Source organism: Chlamydotis macqueenii, chromosome 23, assembly GCF_036417535.1.
Source record: "Chlamydotis macqueenii isolate bChlMac1 chromosome 23, bChlMac1.mat, whole genome shotgun sequence".
Classification (NCBI taxonomy): Eukaryota; Metazoa; Chordata; class Aves; order Otidiformes; family Otididae; genus Chlamydotis; species Chlamydotis macqueenii.
The window spans coordinates 6,989,448-7,006,169 of NC_141578.1; the positions used below are offsets into that span (position 1 = coordinate 6,989,448).

A 16,722-nucleotide genomic window follows, 5' to 3' on the forward strand; every position below is an offset into this window, starting at 1 on the left:
GGAGGGGGAACAGAGAGGGAGAAAGGAACAGGATTTTTTCCTTTTGATGATGGAAAGGGCAGTAATAAACGGGGCGAGTGAAAGGCAAATACAGATTACACGTTGACATCCAGAGATATTGAAAGATTGTTTAAAGACTGTTGATAGCTGACACCCTACATATTTAGCATGTGCCACTGAATTTTCCACAGTACCTGGGCACCCAGAAGCTACACATGGAAACAGCAGTCCAATGTCATAACACTTTTTATTGTGAAATAGTAATACAGAACCTCCTAGAGTAAGGACAGCCTTACTGTGTAAGTCAGTTACCAACTCAACGCTATTCTATTAAGTGCATCAGTACAAGGGAAAGTGTGGTTCCGCTGGACACATTACGACCTGATCAAAACAAGCTGCCAAGTTGGTTAGTATTTAAAAGCCTTAAAGTGCTCAGAGATAGCAGTTTCCTCCACAAGACTACCAATAGGTTCTCTAATTTTGACAACAGTATTAACCATGTTCAGGGAAGATGTATTTTGGAAGCAAAACCCTCACACCAAACAACATCAGCAGTGCTATGGAAAGTGTTAGGTCAGTAAGTCATCGCATTTCAACAGGATCAGACACTTTCTTCAGTTAATTTTACAGGTCACCTTTGTAGGAACTGTAAGAAATAGAGATCAACTTCTATAACTTGTATATAAACCCAACTTGTATATAAACCGACATGTCAAGAACAGACATACCAAAAATTTCACAAATCATCAAAAGTGCTGTGCTTTCTCTTTTTTTTCTTTTTTTAAGCAATTAAAATGAGATGGGAAAGTCACTTGGCAAGTCTTCTACAGAAGCATCACTTTCTGGTGAAGATTAGAGATAAAGTAAAAGTACGGAAATAACACTGACCAATATAGTTCAATGATTTCATGTTCCTGGAGGAATTTCATTTTGACTTTGAGGAGATATTCCGTATCTCCTTACTTAAACAGAAAGAAGTGGTAGACCACTGTTACAGGTTGTACTAAGGGGTTAAAATACAACTTGAATTTTGCATAATCTGTGTAAAAAAGATATGCTTGACATTTTGGAATGTCACCTTTCTTTATAGAATTATAGGCAAGATTTCTCCAATAAAACATAAGCCAGTTATAAAACTATAACTTCACATCAAAATTTTAAAAAGTTGTTAAAAAAAGTTTGATTATATACATATCACACAGAAGAGCCTGCATGATCCTGTGGATTGTGTTGCTGATCAGACTCTGTTTTAAAACCTGGAAGGGGCGGGGCCACCTGATCTGGTTGCAGAAGTCCTGATATTGAAGAAACAGAGGCGGCGAGCACCCCTGTTGTAAGCTGCATTTCTGCGCCTGGTTCTTCAGACTCTATTTTTACACTCGCACACTGGGGGTCACCTTCTGGCTCTGTCTTTCCAGGGACACTAGTGTTCAAGCTTGAATTGCTTTCTGCATTTTGAGAAGTCTCCCCCACAGGGTGATACTGTTTAAGTCTTATGTGCCAGGCTAAGCTGCAGACTGCTGACACTGTTTTGAACTGATGAATGACATTTCTAGGGATGAAGTAGATGTCATTGTCACACAACTGAATCCTAGCATAGCGAATGCCTTCCCGTCTCATTTGGTTTAGTTTGGCTTCATCCACCCATTGAACACACTGAGAGAAGGAAAGATGGTAAAGTTAGTGGTATACTATGTTTGGAGTAAACAATTCAGAATCCACCTATTTTCAGCTTACTTTGCGTCTAAATCAGAATGTTTCTGTTTAACAGGTAAAACTTCAAATTTAAATTATATTTTAAAGGCCAATTCTCATTTATCTAATGTGCACATCTCAAGAGACGACAATGAACAGTTAACAGCACTCTACAGTTACAGTTGGAAACAGCAGGTTTGACATGCAGCTGCATTGTTCTGGCTGACAGGACTGAGTTTAGATGCCTTCACATCCTAAGACAACATCAGTACGTCGGGAAAAAAAAGCAGAAACAGGCATATACGACTTCTTAAGCAACTTCCAATGGTTTCTACAGCACGTATCGTGACTCACAGCCTGAATTGCACGTTGGTGGAAAGGAAAAGCAGTTGGACTAGATGATCGTTGTAGGTCCCTTCCAACTGAACTATTCTACTCTGAAACATGAGAAGGGAAATTGCCCAGGGGAACTGTGAACTGAGGATACAAAAGGGCTGGCTATACAGCGAACCTGAATACTGTCAGTGGCTACTTCCAAAATGCTAAGAATGAGCTGTCACTAGAGACGATTCAATACCTGTGACACTGGAGGTTCATGCAAGTCCAACTGAAGTCTCTGCACAACATCAGTGAAATCTTCAGCATGAAAACAAACCACATCTTTGGTTATACGAGGCTGGTCGCTCCTAAAAAAATATGAGAATTCCAGGAATTTTTAAAGAATGAGTTCTTTCTAGCAGAGAGTTTCATGGAACCAATGACCTACTTCAGTTCTACACTGCACATGAAGTGCATCACTTCTCAATAATGAATTTTTTTGAAAAGGAGGTATAATTCACAGATTTTTATTTTTTTTTAATTTTACTTCTTTCATGATGCATGCACAACAGAAGTGATGTTTTCATGGACAAATACCATACTGAAGTGTCCAAGAACCAGCTTCAAATTGCCACTATCAGAGTTCTCCGTGTGTTCTAGGAACCACAATTTGCCTCAGCTCTTCCATTCTATAATTAGACAGCATAGTTCTATACGAAAGGGAAAACATAAAGTAACTCCAAAGCTGAAGCCAGGAGGAGCTGGGTTTTATTCATCGGCTCTGAATCAAAGTAGAGGAAGTTCCAGCACCTTTTATTCATATGAAAATCTGATGATATTGCTAATGATGCTATCCAATTTCTGTTGAAATTGCTAGAAATAAGTGATGCAAATCTAGCTTCTGTGCAAGGTCAACAGCAACGTCCCGAGTACATGAAACGAGAAAGCACTCTAGCTGTGAAATTAATTACTCTGAGTTCCTAGATTACTGTTACAGAAGTTAGCCCCAATATACCTATTCAGGAAACAACAATCACACACCATGGTCCAGGCATGGTATCTTAAGGCTTGTTTTGCATGCCACTAAAATTTTCCACAAACTGCTGTTACAACTTTTCTACTGCCTCCAGAAGAAGGAAAAATAGTAGGTGTATAGCTTGTGTTTTCAAGCTCTACACAGCATTTATCTCATTACAGGGTTTAAATAATTTCTTCAATTAGGCTTGTTTTCCAATAATTTTTCTTTAAGAGATAAAATGTTTAGAATCACCCCTCCTGCTAGAATAGTCGCATTTCAGTGGCACTTACCATTCCCCAAACTGTACAGCCTTCAGAACACCTACAGCAGCTGTACTCTGCCAGTCAAACCCTTGACCCACATGATCAGCGTGAGCTCTTGTTCTGTCTTCAAACAGAACCTCACGGGGCTCACTGGTCCGAGGTAGGTACTGGAGGTTCTTTATTTCGTTCATTGACCTACAACATGATGAAAAGACATACTAAAAAATGTTTCCAACTACTCAAAAATAAATACTTGCATTAAAATAATCTTTAAGTGTTGTGTGCTGTAGGCTTCAAAAATCAAAGAACGAAGCACTTCCCTCTGTTTTTTTCTATGGGTTTTTTCAACAAAAGATTGAAACAAATACAGCCCAGTACAACTCAGGTTATGAGATCAAGCTTTATAAACAAATTTAATCACACACACACAAAAAAAAAGAAAAAGAAATCTTTTGTTCACTTTGCTGAAAGAATTCTTCCAATAATTTAACGGTACGTAAAACAGAGCTATTTTAGATACTGAAGTTTAGTTGAGAGTACATCCAAAAATTCTGTTTGAAATTACAATTAAAATATGCTTCCAATTCTTTATCTCCTAAAATTTGTTCTACAGCACACTCCGAGAAAGACAGCAATACGTACGTATACCACAACATTTCCTGAGAAGGCAGACAGTATTACAAGTGCTTTAGCACTAACATTAAAATGTGATATGAACAGTGTAAGGATCTCTGCTGTTTTAGAGCATTTCACCTGTCCCCACCACCATGTTACTTCTTTCCACAGAAATAAGATGAATAAAACAAGTCTCCTGAATGATAATGAGAAGAGGTTTCAATCTGAAGAAAGCATTGATCTAGGACATACTACTAGGAAAAGTGGTAAAATAAAATAACCATCACAAACATCATATCTGTCTTATCCACTGAGCCAGTTTGAAACAGAAACAAAAACTAAACTAAAATCTGTGAATCAGCCTTCTCAAGAACTAGTTATACATAAAGTATTTAGGTTTTGTTCTCAAATCTAACACAGACATAACTGCAATGTTTTACCTTTAATACAGTAAGAAAAACAAAACATTACCGGCGCCGTTTGAATGGTGATTTCGGCATATCAGCTGTTGGGATCATCTGCTCTCCTGGTCTCACCCACATTATGGGACCATCATCACTTTGTGACCTGCACTGAAGTCTGAGACTAGAAAGAGTACCCCAGGGCAAAGTCATCTAAGAGAAAACAAAAACAAAACAACCCACAAAACACACATAACACAAAACACTGGGTGAGATAGAAAAATTAAATGATGCCTTTGGTAAAACTGGTTCAAATTTGCTGCCATAGAAACTAAAGTAAGTTCAAGAGGTAAAATATATTCTGAGCTAACTTTATCAAAATTTAGTTTTTAGGAAAGTAGATTATTTTTTAAATTATTTACACAACTGTAGCTACCTAATTCCGTACCTTTCTTTTGGACACAGGAAAGAACATACCTCAGTAGCCCAAATAAGCACGTCAGAGAAAATACTTTATGGTTTCCAATTACTTAGAAATAGATGAAACTTAGTAGTAGTTTAAATATCTACAGCACTCTAAACAAAACACCACAAGTTACTGCTTACTCTGAGAAACGGAGATTCTTCTAACATATCTAGAAATTCTGGGAAGTAGTCCCCAACTTCTTCATCCACTGCTCCAACAAGACTGATCTGCCGCATTGGTCCTGCTCTGTAGGTTCCACAGCAGTACGTTCGATTGACCTGAGTGGCCAGAAACGAAAAGACAATACCACCACAGCTTTAGTTCTGCTACAAGAGATTAAAATTGATTGATATAATACAGTAGGCCACAGCTGAGATGAATCTTGGACTCATCTACATGACTCACCTACATCTGTTTAACTAGAGATGCCTTTCGGAACACGCACAGAGACTGTTTAGAACAGATGTCCAAAGGGTGTCCCAAGACAAGTAACTCCTGTCTGTCGTACCGACAGGAAACACTTCTAAAGTTTGAATAATAACAGATTAGTATTTGACTAATTCTGGAACAATTCAACACTTCCAGGCTGGCTTAAGAATCCACCACACGCAGTTTCATTGTGATAGTCTTCCACCCGCAAACTTAAAGTCCCTACTAATTTGTGCAGTTGACTGTTGCTTCTACATTTCAAACTGTGTGCTCCTGAAATACGTGCATTCTTCATTCCACTCATGTCCCATAGGTCCTTTCCCTACAACTGCAGTGAAAAATCTAGGTGTCCTTCACATAGTGGTTCTGATGATATTGCTACAGCGTATACAGAAAAATTGTTGCTTATGTACAACAAGTTTAGGATGAGCATTTGCAATATAACCTGCTGTCCCTGCTGTGGCCAGAAACCCTTTAATCTCACTTACAGCTTTTTGACATCTTTGCAGCACAGACTGTCCCACTTTCCCAGGTTATCTGGAACCTCTTCTTGCCAACTTGCTGTCCCCGGAGGAGAACCGCTGCCAAGGCTCCAGCGTTCTCTAGGCTCGCTCTACGGACCGCAGCTCTGACATGCCATGTGGCCACAGAGTAGGTTGTATGTAGATGCCGCAGCTATTCAATCTTAAAAGATCGGGAATTCTGCCATAATTAGTCTGTTTTGCATACTCAATTGTGCCTGAGCCCCAACCTTTCATCGCTCTTCAGCAGCCTCTCTACGTTCATCAAGTGGTTCTAGCAGCGAAAAACTGCAGCCAGTCTCAACGGCTAAGCGGCAGGACAGGTACAAAGGACAGAGGGTTATTGGTACATTTGCCATTTTATAGTCATGTTCAGAAACTGTGATACCTTTTATAACCCCATTTATAGATACATGCGCGAAGCAGCTGAGTTTTACATTTTTTAGTTTTAAGTTTTGCAGTTTAGCCCACAAGCCAGATGTAGTGAAACTACCCCACAAAGTTGTTAAAGATAAATTAGGAGAGACTAATAAAGCAAGAGTTACAGTTACTGCTGCAATTTTATCCTCTAGCAGCAACCACAGATATTTAGCTGCTTAATTAGAGGAGTTTAGCTCACTCTTATTTCCAGAGTCCTCCTTTCTTCAGCTTTTTATATATGCAGTTGGCAGTTCTGCACTGATTGCATACACTTACCTTTTAATTAAAAGCTAAGTAGAAGCCAAAGACGACTTCACATACAGCTTTGTTCCTCAGCCCTAAGCCAAGTGCTGCACCGCATTACCTCTGCCTGCCCGGGCAGAGGTTTACACCCCACGCTCACAGAACCCCACCGCGCAGCTCAAGCTCCAGCCTTCCAGTCCAGCAGCAGCTGAACGAGCACATGCTAACCTTCTGGGTTTGGCCACACAGATATTATGAACCAGGCACTATCTTCAGAGGCTGTTAGCTCTTTTTGGCTGTTGCCCTAAGAGAAAGTTAAGTCTCCAAATCCTATTAGAACATCACTGGTAAAGGTTCATCTCTAACACCAGTGAAGTGGAGCGATTTCACCAGCTAGCTAGAACGCCATTCAAACCAGTAATTCTGGAAAACCGTAGCATGAGTCTAGTTTTGTGCACCTGTGGGAGAGCCAAGGACTGAATCGCTCTGGTCCTGAAGTCAAGAATGTTTAGCTGTCTGGCACTGTTAAAGGAAGTGGAGACAGACTGCTTCCAGATGAGATTTGCTCTATTGAAGCCACCTGTTGAGATTCACTAGTATTTCACAGGTGTTTGTCACAAGTTAAAACGAATCATACCACCATACACAGTTTTTCCTTGCAATGTTTTCAAAGGGAATGAAAAACTAGACACTAACTTTTTTTTTTTTAATGCACTGGAATGCAATGAGAAAAGCCAGAAAAGAATTCAAGAGCTATAAAGGAGACACTAGAAATACTTTAAGGAAATATTGGATTTCTGTATTTCGCTAGTTTTTAATGGAACTTAAAGAAATAAATACACTTGAGAATTAAAACGAGGACATGTTCACATTGAAAATATGCACCAACTCATGGCAATCCCCGGCACGCTGTAGTATTCATCTCAAACACCTCAACCACAGGGGAAGCAGTCTACTAGGTCAATATGCCGAAAAAGATTCCTTCACATACGGTTTCTATCTCATCTTTCATTCCTCCAGAGCAGCACAAATACTAGTACCACTGGTCAGGTTAGCGGTCTCAAGAATACAGAGTATGCCAAGACTTTGCGTGTAATAACAGGCATGCTCACGACCACCTAAAGAACAGGCATCTTACTCATGGGACACCAAACCACCCAACTCTGAAGGGAGACCAAGTAACCTGCTTGCTGCACCTTCTTGCAAACTACTTCGACCTTCTATTTGCCAAGTGCTCTAGATGCACTCTTAACAGCTATATTAGTTTCAGAGCCATGTTCATGCACTCTTCAGGGAAGAAACAATCGAGACTATGAAATACCTGACATCGCTTCGTTATATCCACTAGGACCGTTCCCAAAGTGTCTTATTTGTGTTTGAAGTTCAGTTCTTGTTTAGCAACTTAGCCTGGGTCATTTCAGTTCACATGGCTGTCAGAAGTTAGTAACTTACCACCACAGCACCTTCATTTGCATTTATAATTTGTTCACTAACGTTCTTTAAAAACACTAGTGGATCATATGAGTATTAACTGCCGCTACCTACGTTCAGATCATCCACTGCCTCTACTGTTGTAAAGGGACCATCAAGCTAGCAAGACCACTCAGGTGTCCTGTGCCCTTTCGAAATGCCAGACAGCTATCACCACCCCTGGCATCCCCTACTCCATGCCATATCACACCAAACGTGAACTCACAGGCATATTTAAAATTAGCTCTTCAGTGTTCCTGGAGACATTTTATAGCAGCTGAATGATGCGCCTACCAGTGATTCACACTCTTGAGTGAGAACAGAGTAGACAGCAGTGTTTCCTGCAGAAGTTACAGATCTGGGATGTGCATGTTACAGAGATAATGCAGAGCCCCACCTCATGGAGGGTTAAGCAAGCAGTATGTCTGTAGGCTAAGAAGAGCACATTCAGATGAGGAATAAGTTTGAGACAAATAAGGTGAAGTTTCAGGAGTTCCTATCTAGTTTTGAGAAAAGCATGAATCAGTTGACAGTGACAATATTTGAGTGTGTCAAGTCAGCTATAAAACCAACCAAACATTTTGCTACAAGGAAGAAAGCAACAACACAAGAAGGCTTATATTTACAGCAGAAGGAAAGGAAGACAGTGTGACATGCCATTACAGCAAGGGTTATGTGTTCGACTAAAACCTGTCAATTTTCTCAGTAAGACCACTGGGCATTATTTATATGGCTTAAGTGATAAACCAAATTAAGTTTGTAGTACAGATGCACAACTTCTCCATTTCATTCTTTGTTAGCTTCTGCTAAAAAAAAAAAAAAAAAAAAGGCAAAAAAACCAACCAACCAAAAAACAAAATTGCCCTTCCACAAAACCAGATCTTTTTCCAGGAGTAAGAAAAGTTAAGACGGGACAGACAACCAAACTGTGATATGGTTCATTAACCAAAGCTGTCAGAAGTAGAGTAACCTTTTCTGACAGTATGTTGCAGGAGCAGGAAAACTTAACCTACTGTCACCTGTTGGCTGCTTCTCCCACCTGCTTCCCAGAAGGAATAGCAGATTATGTAAAACCTACTTCCCCCAACTCTTTCCTGGCCTGTTCCCAGAACCCCACTCCTCTGGGGGCTTTAACTGTTCTTTGCACCACACAGCTGATTAGGCAGTTGATCAGTTTCTTCTTGGAAAAAAAAGCAGAAGTGGTTTTTCAAGTCTAGCTATATTCCAATTCACTGAGCAGACCTAGAGGGAATTGTGCTGAAACAAGTGATAAGGAAAAATAAGAGCTCATTTTAGCTGCACTGCTAAGAACTTTCAAACTGAAGTATGCCCTTACGCCAAGAAAGCTTACAAATTACTGTTCAGTGATTGGAGTCTTGAAAGCTCTTAGTCCAAATGAATACCTCCAAACTAACGCTTAGCTTCAGCACCAAAGTATTAGAACAAATGACCCAAAGCCAACGCAGTCAAAAAAGTCCAGAGAATATTGACGCTTAATTATTTTAACATACAGAAACCAAACACATTGGGGTGCTTTGTTATAAACATTCAGTTTCCATTGCCCTCACTACCCTGAGAACAAAGGAATTCAGCTTGCAAGGGAGTTAATTATCAGCAGATTTTTATGAAGTCTTCCAGATTAAAGTCCTTATTTTGAACTGGAGACTCTTCCCACTAAAATTCACTTTGTCTGAAGAAGTACACAAACCAGCTGAATGTTGTACAGGCCAAAGGCCCTGCTAATTTTCCATTGCAGTTTAGAGATCAAATTGATTTATTGACACCAGGACTCAATACTAATTGCCTAATGCTCGAAATCCCCTTGCCACAGTATGGCTCAGGAGAGCAAGCAAGTTCATGCATACAGAAGATTCAACCTAGAATGGAGGTGACTTCACTATTTTCAATTAAAAATATTATCAGTATTACAGCATATAACAATACTGTAGCATGCTTACTCTGCAAAGCCATAACTATGAAGTGCCTTTATACTGCAGGATTTCTCACACAGGCAGGTCCACAAGTGACGCCTGGCCAGCCTGCTCACTCCCCAACACTGCTGCCCAGGAACAGCAGCAAGACAGCCAGACTTCTCCCTGCACTCCCTTAAGCTGTGCGTTTCAGCCTTCTCTACTTAAAGGTAAACTAACTTGCAAAACTCGAGTTTTAGCAGCACGCAGCTACCATACTCAAATCCACATCAACTTAAACACATCCTTAAACTAGATACTTTGTAGTCATCTAAATTCTCTGAAGAGTCCTGTTTCAGCTGTCTTGGGACTTGTGACAGCTATACTTTATTGCTCAGTGTGCAAACTGCACTAACACACTTCAGCCAGAGAGGATTAACCAGGTCATGCTGAAGCTGGGTTTAGAGAGGTGTTTTAGACCAACTGAACCTTACGTCATGACTCAATCTTAATCAAGTTTAGACGGTACTTAAAATAGAATTAATTGCAATACTAGCACGCGCTACAACCCACTGAAGCCTCTCATTTATTATCATACATTCCTCACGTGTCTTTATAGTATAAACTATTTGTGTTCACAACACGGGGACATTCACCAGGAAAAAGCGTAATGTTAAATACCCAGCTGGCACGGCTTAGCCATTTTAGGAGGTCACCACATGCACTCAAAGTAAATCACAATGTAACCATGATGTCAAAGAACACAGATAAATCACTAAGACAGAAGACACTAACCTGTGTACAAGTTCCACACGTGCAAAGCACAGGTGTGTACTGCGCAAAAGCACTACTGCTGATAGCAGTGTTTTCTATGCTCATCAGCAGCCTGGTTTTGGAGCACTATGCGCTCTGATGCAGCTGTCAGCACAAGGAGTTACTTAAAGCACGAAATAGAAGCTGTTTTAAAGTAAGTGCTGCACCAGCTATTCATTGTTAAACAAATTCATAAGCTAAGTGTCAGAAATACTAATTTAACGGTATCTACGATGACTGTTGGAAAGTATTCAAAGACTCTGCAAGTGACCATGCAGTAACCTTCTGTAAAGCTGTAACTTTTTCTAATGCAAGTCTTGCTTATAAGCATGTGGTAAACTCTGGAGAGATACAGATAGTCCATCCACAAACATTACCATTTCAAAAATCTGTTGAAGTGCACTCCACTACAGACTTTCAGTGTTTTCCTTCCAACAGGTGAAGGAGTAAAAGTAATTAAGGTCTTGAATAAAGACTTTAAAAGCAATCAGCAGCTGGAATCTGTTCTGGACTAGACTAAGCAGCAAGAGGCTTTATTCCACCTGAAACAAATTTATCTAAATTGTAATGTTGCTGTATGTTAATAGATACATCTAAGCTTGATCACAAGGGTTATTCATACAGGAACTGTGAAATTAGCTCAGTTATTACTGTTGCATCCATTTAAGTTACAGGGAGATACAGTTTAAGAATTTAAGAGTTTAAGCCTACTATGGAAACAAGGTAGTATATCAAATGACAGCCCTTTTCAAAGGCAACTAAGAAGATATTCTAACCACCTCTCTGAAGTTCAGAAGTTTAAACATCCAGCATCAGCTACAGATAGAATTAAGATGGTAAAAACCACTTATTTGTGGTGAATGATATATTGAAAACTGAAAAGTAATGTCATTGCAAATGATCTACCAAACAGAAAAAGCAGTGTTAGTGTTCGTAACCTATACAACAAATACAGACTTGCCTATTGGTTTGAACAACGTCAGTGTTCTCCCAAGTTTAGAAGAACAGCTGAAAGTCTGCAAGATAATCAGCGCAGACCTTTCTACAGGTCACAGTTAGCAGTGTCTGAAGTGGGATTCACCAGCTACCACTGGGCACAAAAGGGCTTTCAGCAGAAAGAGAAATAAACAGCACAGTAGCAGTATTCCCAACATCATCTTTGTTCATCTGCTTAGAAAAAAAAAAATTGTTCCTCACCTATTTTAGACCATCCCTGCTCTGGATTAATGAGATTAATCAAATCTAGGTGCTGTGCAACTTCCATGCCTTTAAACAGTTCTTACCTGAGAGTGAAAATTTGAAATTGTTGTTGTTTCAATGTCCTTCTTGCCCAAAATTTCCATTTTCACTGGAGTGTTAGGAAAGTTAAAAGCAAAGTAATCCAGGAAGTCAGGTAAGTAAGCAGCTGCTCCATGTACTATGGCTAAAGCATAGTAAGCTGCATTCTTGTCATTTTCACTGAATGACAACGCAAGAAACTCTTCTGCAAATCTCTCCATCTCCACTGGAGACAAAAATGAGAGTTCATCCATGTAAGCGTGAAGGACCAGAGCACCACCATTGGACTGATGTTCTTCATGAATGAAGTTACTAAATTTAGTGCCAGTTTTCAAGAAGCTGCTGCGAACAGAATGCTCCTGGTGTGTCACAAATGGTGTTTGTACTCCCTGGGGTATTCGATATTCCCGCATACCCAAATTCAGTCTGCAGAGCTGCTCATCCTTCAGATACCTGAAGGATTCCTTGTTCATTTCTAAGTTATCACACTGTCCTTGAGACAGAGTCTCCTTGTCAATGCGAGTAAGTCCAGCACACACTGTCTGCACTTCTTTGTTGTACATCTTCAGGCGTTTTCCCCTCACATCTTCCCGGTGTTTCTTTTTCTTTTTTTTCTTTATCTTCTTCATAATAAGACTGTCAGCTCGCTGGGTTTTGCCATTTTCATCTGGAGTTTCTGGCAGCAACAATAAAGAGAAGATTAGAGTTCTGCAGTTTCAGCATATTCGCCCAAAAAGAATCAAGACCTCTCGTTTGCTAAAGCTATCTATTCCTAGGAAGACTGACCAACAGTAATACCTTGACTTTTGACTTACAAGACTTAATTACACAACAAAAAAAAAGCAATATATCAAGTTATTATGGAAATAAAGCCTTGAATTAATGGAAACCTTCAAAACTCAAGCTTAACATTTTAGAAATGTCAATTTTAATAGATTTATTAGAATGCCTTTAGAAGCAGTCCATATTTCAGAATATCTGTAATTAAGTACATTAATAACTTCTGACATTTAAGTCAGTGGCATGCAGGGGAAGAGGATAAACAAGTATGCGTAACATTTAAACGTTAAGCCTTTCATTACAGAACACTTCCTTGATCTTGGATACACAATACAGAAGCAAAACAGAGTGCAACTGAAGACGTACAATCATTATTGACATTCAGGGGTAAAAATACTTAAAGCAGCTAGCTTTCTGGCAAAAAAAAAAAAAAAAAAATTAAAAAAACCCAATCTCTATTTTAGACTGCTGATCTTTTGTATTAAAGGATCTGAATCGTCAAATCCACATCTTCAGCTATCTTTTGCTAGTCTTACAGTTAACGATTCAGTTAATTCAGAGCTAGAAACTAAGAGGTTATTGTTTGGGGTTTTTCAAAGGTTAATCAGCCTGTAAAACGCTAAAGGCTGAGAGACAAAAATGTAAAGAAGTAGTCCTGTTAGGCAAATTGTTAGGTAATTGTTTAATTGCTCATCTTTTAGGAATAAAAACTAATTCAAATAGTACTTAGCAAGTGACAATAAGTAGTTGGAAAGCTTGATGGCTGAGCTGTTAAAAAAAGTCAATGGGCAAGATAAGATTTTAATCTGCCTGAATCAAAGAACTGTTTCATGCCAACAATGCACATAAACCTTTAAGAGCCATATTATTAAGGACAGCTACGGGGATCAGAACAACCTGCTGCTGAAGGTACCATCTGACTAGAAGATGGAATAGCTGAAGTTTTTCCATTTCCTACAGCACAGGGCTTGTGCTAACAAAATTTCCTTTCTTTGTCTGCGAAGGTATCAAATTTGTATTCCCTCTTTATTCCCTTGCAGTACTTGAAGAAAAAAAAAAAAATCACGTTACATTGATCTATGCGAAAAGGTGTAACGATAAACACAGGCAGCTTCAAGTTACTTATTCTACCCACAGCATTTAACTGTATCACCACTGCTTTGGTCCGGGTGCTCTTTAGTAAAGATGGCTGACCTTCGTTAACAGCCTGGTCTCTCGAGCAGAATTACTCATGAAGCAAAGAAAGAGCTGATTGCTTAATATGAACTTCATACAATTGTCTTAGGACCTGAAATACAAGTTTTCACAGCACTGCTATTAGCCTTCACAAACAGCAAATGCCCTTATTTTTACGTTACAGCTAGGGACACCAGGAAAAGAAAGGTGGTATCACCTGTTTCGGCAAGCCAACTGAAACAGTTCTCTGAATAAGCTTTCCTGGCCGTCTCAGAAGTTAAGTGTCCACAAGCTCACTCAATGGCTAAGCTCTCAAGTACAGATACTGCTTTACTAACTGCACTGAACACACTAATCGCACAGAAGATCTTTGTTCTGGTGGGACCAGAGATGCCAAGCTGAAACTAACCAAGAATTTCATGCCACCACCGAGCTGTGGGGAACACTTCCCTATCGACAGGTGTAAGTACACTTTTGGTTAGAGGTGTCTCACTTTAAACATTTCTAACGTTAGATACAGTTTAAAAGTCTCAGACATGCACTAGTTTTAATTCAGAGTATCTTCCTGTTTGAAGGTATTCCCTGACAGCATACACCTAGTACTCGTGGCATTTTGGAACTGCCAGTGAACACCGGTCTATCCTCAGGATAAAAGCTACCCTGACCGCTGCTGCATCCACTGAACACTACAGCGAGAGCAACTTCTGAATTAAGTGAAGCTAGACACTGACATTACGGTAACGCCTGACAATCTTGAAGGAAATAGTTTTAATTATTCCTTTAAATTGAAAGCTTCCGGTGCCTCAAACGCAAAGAAAACTATAGCCAGGTCCTCAAACTGTAGGCTCCCCCAGTGAGGCAGAATAACAGCAGTGCCAATAACTCGGCTAGTCTGGAACTATTAGACGTCACACAACTGAACACACTAGTATCACTATCAAACAGCAAAAACCCTGGAGATGTTAACTGTCACCTATGCTTAGAGATAAGAATGGTATAATCAAAGAAATAGGCAGTTTAATTAGATTATACATCAAAATAAAACTGATAGTGAAAGGCAGGAAAAGAAATCCAGCCCCATACAAAAACCGACCACATATGCAGTCCAGGACAAGTAGCAAAGAGTTGCAGATTTCCAGTTAGTGAACAGCTTTCCTTTGCAAATCTGCAATTCACAGTAGTGAAAAGTGTTCCCCCCCCCCCCCCCCCGGTAATAAAGTTGTCCACTTTTAAGACAGTACTACCTAGAGCTCACACCCCAGACTTAACTTCCGTAAGCACGTGCATTTTGGTTTCTTTGGCACAATACCTTCACGTATAGTCCTGGAGCATAACTCACAGCATAGTATCTTTGTTACAGCAGCTTTTGCAATTGCTCTTATCTGAGCTGCTCTCACCAAGAAGCTTTTCGCTGTCACAAGTTTGTGAGCAGAACCCAAACAGTCATTCCGTACTGTTGAAGAGACACATACACACTTCCCCTCAAAATCCAGAGACGTTTTGGCCCTCCTGTCGGAGGAATCTCGGGGCGCTTACCAAAACCAACAGGCGCACACCAGCAGCTTCCCAGCGCTAGCAGCTGTTCGTGCGAGCGCAGCAGGATGAGGCTCCACCGCGGCCCCCGCGCTCCGAGCCCGCGGGGAGGGACCGCTGCACAGCGGCACGCGCGAGCCCCGCTCCCCGCGCGGAGCCCGCGGCGCAGCCCCCTCCGCCCCGCGCGCACAGCGGCAGCCGCTGCCCGACCCGCGCGCCGCCGCACGAGCACACGGACGGGCTCGGGGCTCCGCGGGCCGCGCGCGCTTCTCTCCGCTCCCGCCTTCTCGCGGGCGCGCGAGGCCGAGCCCGAGCGAGCGGCTCCGCCGAGCTCGGCCGGCCGAGGGACGCGGCGGGCGGGCTCCACCGCGGGCGATCCGCGCCGGCCCAGCCACCGCCAGGCGCCCAAGGCGGCCGCCGGCCGGCCGGCCCCGCTGCCCCCCCCCCCCCGCTCCTCACCTCGCTTGCTGGGCCGCCCGGCCGCCCCGTCCGCGGGGCTGCCCCGCCTCGCCTTCTGCGGCTGCCCGGGGGCCAGGCGGCCGGGCTCGGGGCCGGCGGCGGGGCGATGCCGGTGGTGGTGGTGGTGGCGGCGCTCCTCGAGCGCGGCGGGCGGCGGCAGGCTGAGCGGGGAGAAGGTGAAGAGCCCGGCGGCGGGCAGGCCGGGCAGGGCGGCCGGGGGCAGCGGCTCCGCCGGGCCGGGCCCCGCCAGCAACTGCTGGCTCAGCCGGGCCCGCTTGCCGCCCGCCGCCTCGCCGGGGGGGCCCCGCCGCCGCCGCCCGCTGCCGCGAGGCCGGCCGGGCCGGTCCCCCGAGGGGAGCGGGGGCGGCTCCTCCGGGGCCCGGGACACTGCGCGCACCGCGGCGACCTGCGCAGCCATTTCACAGTCTCCCTCACACACATTTAAATGGCCCGAGCGCCAGGCGGCACTGCGCAGGCGCTTCGCGGCGCCTCCTGGGAGCTGTAGTTCGCCGCGGCGCGCCGGGAAGCGTAGTCCGCCCGCGGGCGCATGCGCGGGCCGCGGCAGGGCTGGCCGAGGCGGGCCGCGCGGGCAGCAGGTCACGTGCCCGGGCGGCGGGGAGCCCCCGGTTACCGGAGAGCGGGGCCGGAGCGGGGGCGAGGCCGGGGGGCGTTGCCTGCCGGCAGCCGGTCGCGCCAGCGGCTTCGTGACGGGTGATCATGGAGCGGACCCGGCGCACGGGCCGATAAATAAACTTTATTTGTATGGCTTTCCTCACGCGTCGTAACAGCTTCATCGGTTAGGTACGCCACCAGCGACCGGCGGCGTGCCTTTCCGAGCAGCAGCACCGGCAGGCGTGGGACAAAGCCGGTGGCCGGCGGGCGCGGCCTGACATGGCGCCCGGCGGGCGAAGGCG

General features: G+C 43.0%; 1 protein-coding gene across 1 annotated transcript; it reads right to left on the minus strand.

The window, feature by feature from the left end:
- Positions 1-228: 228 nt before the first annotated feature.
- Positions 229-16,226, minus strand: RSBN1 (round spermatid basic protein 1). The gene is made up of 7 exons (XM_086765915.1): positions 15,809-16,226; positions 11,866-12,536; positions 4,917-5,054; positions 4,381-4,523; positions 3,322-3,489; positions 2,273-2,381; positions 229-1,656 (listed from the first exon to the last, which is right to left on the minus strand). The coding sequence occupies exons 1-7, from the start codon at positions 16,224-16,226 to the stop codon at positions 1,195-1,197; spliced, it is 2,109 nt and encodes a 702-aa protein (XP_086622041.1). The 3' UTR covers positions 229-1,194.
- Between the last annotated feature and the right edge of the window lie 496 nt (positions 16,227-16,722).

Coding starts and splice junctions, on each gene's coding strand:
- RSBN1 (XM_086765915.1), bottom strand. CDS start 16,226: ATGGCTGCGCAGGTCGCCGCGGTGCGCGCAGTGTCCCGGGCCCCGGAG. Junction 12,537..15,808: donor CGGGCGGCCCAGCAAGCGAG/GTGAGGAGCGGG, acceptor TGTTGCTGCCAG/AAACTCCAGATGAAAATGGC. Junction 5,055..11,865: donor TTTCAAATTTTCACTCTCAG/GTAAGAACTGTT, acceptor CTGGCCACTCAG/GTCAATCGAACGTACTGCTG.